Source organism: Tupaia chinensis, unplaced genomic scaffold, assembly GCF_000334495.1.
Source record: "Tupaia chinensis unplaced genomic scaffold, TupChi_1.0 Scaffold146229_1, whole genome shotgun sequence".
Lineage (NCBI taxonomy): Eukaryota > Metazoa > Chordata > Mammalia > Scandentia > Tupaiidae > Tupaia > Tupaia belangeri.
In genome coordinates, this window is record NW_006206085.1 from 81,306 (window position 1) to 85,857 (window position 4,552).

The window sequence follows — 4,552 nt, forward strand, 5'->3', positions numbered from 1 at the left end:
TAATGCTAATTTGGTTTATACTAACTTAATCTATATGTTAATTTTGGCTTAAAAACAGACAGGTGGGAGAGTCTTAAACTTCTTGGTCCTCCTGTCAGTCTTAGGGAACCACATTCTTACAAGATCACTAATTGGCTTTATTGCAATGGTTAAGAGTAATGTTTTACCCTTGCAGGGTACCGTAACAACAGTAAAACTCACGGCAGAAAAATTAAATACCGGCCAGTACAAGGACACAAGGGAGAGCTCGTAAACTGGGCCTTGCCTCAGTTTCTTCCCAGTCCAGGCCTTGCCTTAAAATGAGAGGCAGCATCCTTACCAGCTTGTGTTGCCTGCATGGCCCCGTCAGCCAAGTTTGGGATTTTAACCGCCCCAGTCAGCCCTGTGGGATACAGCTGCTCCAGCTTCCACACCTCCTGCTGGTCCATCTTCTTAACCCCTTTATTATCCTGTAGTGACCTTCTTTGTCTCCAGTGACAGATTTTGACTGAAAATCTATTTTGTCTGATATAAGTATAGCCACCCCTGAGATTGTTTGGTTACCATTATTCGTGGAATATCTTTTCCCATTTGTTCACTTTCAGTCTATGCGTGTTAGAGTTCTTGATGTTCTCACTCTCTTTAAAGTCCATGATAGAACACGTGTGCATGTAGGAGAGCGAGCGAGCGACAAGCACGTTCCACAGGGCTCTGTCACATAGCAATTCCTTTTTCCAGTCCTTCAGCCTACCATCCAGCCTACCAGCACACATACCTGATGTGTTTTTAGGTTGACTAGGCTGGGGACTCAAACCACCATTTCACGTGACTTCCAGCTCTGCAGTCTGATATGGTGCTGACTGCACCACAGAGGCTGGGCCCTATGTGTGTTTCCAATGCTAAAGTTATCCTCTCATAGACAGCATACTGTTAGATCTTACTACATTCATTTTTTTTTTTGAGAGATTTTCGCTATAGGGCACGTGTGCTCGCCAGACAGAGAGAGACACAGAGACAGAAAGCGAGAAATCACCCCCCAGGCGGGATGGTCATGCTGCAATCCCTTCTCCTCCATTCTCCTCTTGGGATCTTGGGCACGCACACACACGCACCCGGCATGAGTTTTAAGCCACTGGGTCCGGGACGTAAACTGCAGTCGACTATGTGGGAGTCCAGCGACATAGCTATTACGCTAACTGCTGGTTCCCTCATTTTTATGGTTATAGAAGACTCATTGTATAATGTCCCTTATTGCTGGACACATACCTCTATTCAAATTTTGACTTTACAAACAATGCCACTAACAATGTTAGTAAATTTACACACATAATATTTAAAGTTTGCTTAGGAATCTAATAAGGGAGACTCCTAGTATGTGTGAAGTAATAAATGGAAATGTAAATTTGTTAGATATAGCCCAGTTCTTCATTTGAAATTTTCAAAAATGGGGCCAGCAGATGAGATAGTATGGGGTTTTTAATTTTGTTTTTTGGGGGGGTTTTGAGAGTTTTTTGCTATAGGGCACGTGCACTTGCCAGAAAGACACAGAGAGACAGAGAGACAGAAGGTGAGAAAGCACCCCCTAGGGGGGATGGCTACACCATAATTCCTTCTCCATTCTCTTCTCTGGATCTTGGGCACACATGCACACGCGCCAGGCGTGAGTTTAAGCAACTGGATCAGGGATTTGAACCATGGTCGACTGCATGGGAGTCCAGCGATATAGCCATTATGCCAACTGCTAGTCCCGACATGGTGGTTATGGTGCTGGACTCCCACATAGCAGACCACAGTTCTAGTCCTAGACCTGGCAGCTTGCTTTCTCACTTTCCCTCTCTCTTTCTCTTTCTGGTCAAAATAAAACATAATAATACTAATAATTAATAAAATTAAATTAATCATTATTTTAAAATTTTTTCAATAGCAGTGAACAAGGGTGTCTTCAACAAACTATGTTGTTTAAAGTATGTGTTTTTTGTCTCAGTTGAATAGGTGAGACATCCAACTCTTTCAAATACAAACATGTTTATTGATTTTCTTATCACCACTTGCTACTGATTTTCTCTTATTTTTCTAGTCTTTCCCCCTCACTCTCGTCATCTTCTCCCTGGTCTCTAAATTAGGCAGTTCTTCGAAGTTCTTTATGTACTCTCCTCTCTTCTCCCTCACATGATCTTCCTGTGTGATCTTGCCCATTCCTGTGGCTCTAATAACACCCATAATTATAATAAATCCCAAATTTACTTTTCTGGCTCAGATCACTCTTCCGAACACCAGCTGCCAACTTGATATCACCATAGAAATGCCTCTCAAGCATCCTACAATTTAAGACAGCACTAACCTCTGAATCACCCTCCGCCTTCTCCAGCACTAAAACATAATCCAGACTTCCTGAAACCCAGTCAGTACCATTATCTCCCAACCACATAAGCCAGAATCTGAAACTTAAAGACCCTTGCTGGTCTTTGATGCCAGCATGCAGTTAATTATCTAATCTTGTCTACTTTACGTCAGAAATACGTCTATAGCCCACACTCTTCCCTCTGCCCCTACTTTTTTATTTTTGGCCATTACCAATGTGCCTCCACCCCAGGTTTTCACAAAAGAGAAAGCATGTGCTTTTTAAAATGTAAATTGTATTATATTATTTATGCCCAATGAACTCCAATTTCCTTGGCAAAAAATCCAAATCATGGACATGATCTACAAGGTATTGTCTGTTTTGACTCTGCCCTACACCCCTAGTCCCATCTCTTGCCATTCATTACATGCTACGATTGCTAACCTTATAGAAACTCAGAATTTCTACTCTCCTTTCTGCATAAGGAAATAACTCTCTCCCAAGGGACTGTAAGCTCTGATGGTGTACAAAAGTACCTAAGCAGTGCCTTTTAGATGACACTTCAGTGTGTATCTGTACAAAATTGTTAGGTGAATGTAATGGAAAGTGATTAAGAGCTTAAACTGGGAACAGCAGATGGCATTATGGTTATGTAGCTAGACTACCAAGTAGTCGACCACAGTTTGAGTCCCAAACCCAGCAGCTTAAAACTCAGTCTGAGTGCGTGTGCATACCAGCCCAAAATTCCAGAAGGAGAATGGAGGAGAAGGGATTGCAGTGCGGCCATCCCTGCTAGGAGATGATTTCTTGCTTTCTGTCTCTATCTCTTCAGCGAGTGCACATGCCTTATAACAAAAATCTCTTTTAAAATAAAAAAATAAATAAAGTAAGATTTTTTTTTAAAAAAAAGAATATAAAAAGATCTTGCTTTCTGTCTCTATCTCTTCAGCAAGTGCACATGCCTTAGAACAAAAATCTCTTTTAAAATAAAAAAATAAATAAAGTAAGATTAAAAAAAAAGAATATAAAAGATAAAGAAGGATAGAAAGAAGAAAGAAGACGAATGTTAGACAATGCCTTCACTGACAATGCAAGCAAAATATGAAGCAAATAATTAACCAAATGGCCAGAAAGATAAAATAAAATGAGATAATGTAGTAGTATAGAAGGCAACAAAAAAGGAGGCTTTCAGAAGGAATTTATCAGTGCATGGAAGTCAAATGCCACAGGTTTAAAAGCAAAAGAAGTTTGGATGGATAGTAGTGGTATCTTTGGCAATCTTGAAAATTTGGAAGTGAGGCATGACAGTGTGGGGACAGATGCTTATGTCCTGGAATCAGCCCAAAGGATGAAGAACAGATGAATCGACTTGAAAAATGTGGCACATATACACTATGGAATACTACTCAGCCATAAAGAACAATGAGACCCTGACATCTGATGCAAAGTGGATGAATATGGAAGATTCAATGCTAAGTGAAGAAAGCCAGACTATGAAAGACCAGCATTGTATGTCCTCACTTAATATATACCGAACGCCTGCACTATATGGCAGAAACTGAATGGTAATAACTGGGAGGGAAACTGAGGCTACTAGAAACAGTATAGGAGGGGGTGGGTAACAGGGAGGGAGGGAGGGGATCAGGAGAGGAAAACATTTTATAGAAACAGAAATGAAAATGTATCTGCTGATGATAAAGTACACAGTAAAATAATACCTCTGACTTCACTAATATGCACTGTATTCATGCTGTAAAAAAAAAAAAGCAAAACTTTTTTTTGCTGTAGAGATGTACAGTGATTAAATATATAAATAAATTTTTTAATAAAGAATGCTTATGTCCTGAAAGCAAGTGAAACTGGAACTTTTAGTTATATGAGAGGGTGGCGTTCAGTCCTTTATTAATCACTCACTCCTCCTCTCTCACCCTCCCAACAGCCCTGAAGCCAGTGGATCTACATGTCACGTATCAGACGGGGCCCCTGATGGCTGTGGACACCACTCGGGGCATAGTGCTGCACTGGAGGGCCCATGGCTGGCCCCTGCGCTCCCTCCGCACACCAGTGGCCTCCCTGCATTCTGTGGCCCGGGAGCTGGAGGGCCTGGCCGGGGGTCCCCACACTGTGGTGGTGCTGGGTCTGGGAGCCCACTTCACCACTTTCCCCCCATCCATCTTTGTGCGACGGCTGGCAGGGATCCGGGCGGCTGTGACCGACCTGGTGAGCCGGGAG

At 42.1% G+C, this 4,552-nt stretch overlaps 1 protein-coding gene across 1 annotated transcript in view; it reads left to right on the forward strand.

Moving 5' to 3' along the window:
- The window catches only part of LOC102471861 (NXPE family member 3), a gene marked incomplete at its 3' end in the record, with an annotated part of 48,504 nt that extends 43,979 nt beyond the window's left edge, over positions 1-4,525 (forward strand). The window contains 1 exon segment of the mRNA XM_014584308.2: positions 4,348-4,525. Coding sequence (XP_014439794.1) covers positions 4,348-4,525 — 178 coding nt within the window.
- Between the last annotated feature and the right edge of the window lie 27 nt (positions 4,526-4,552).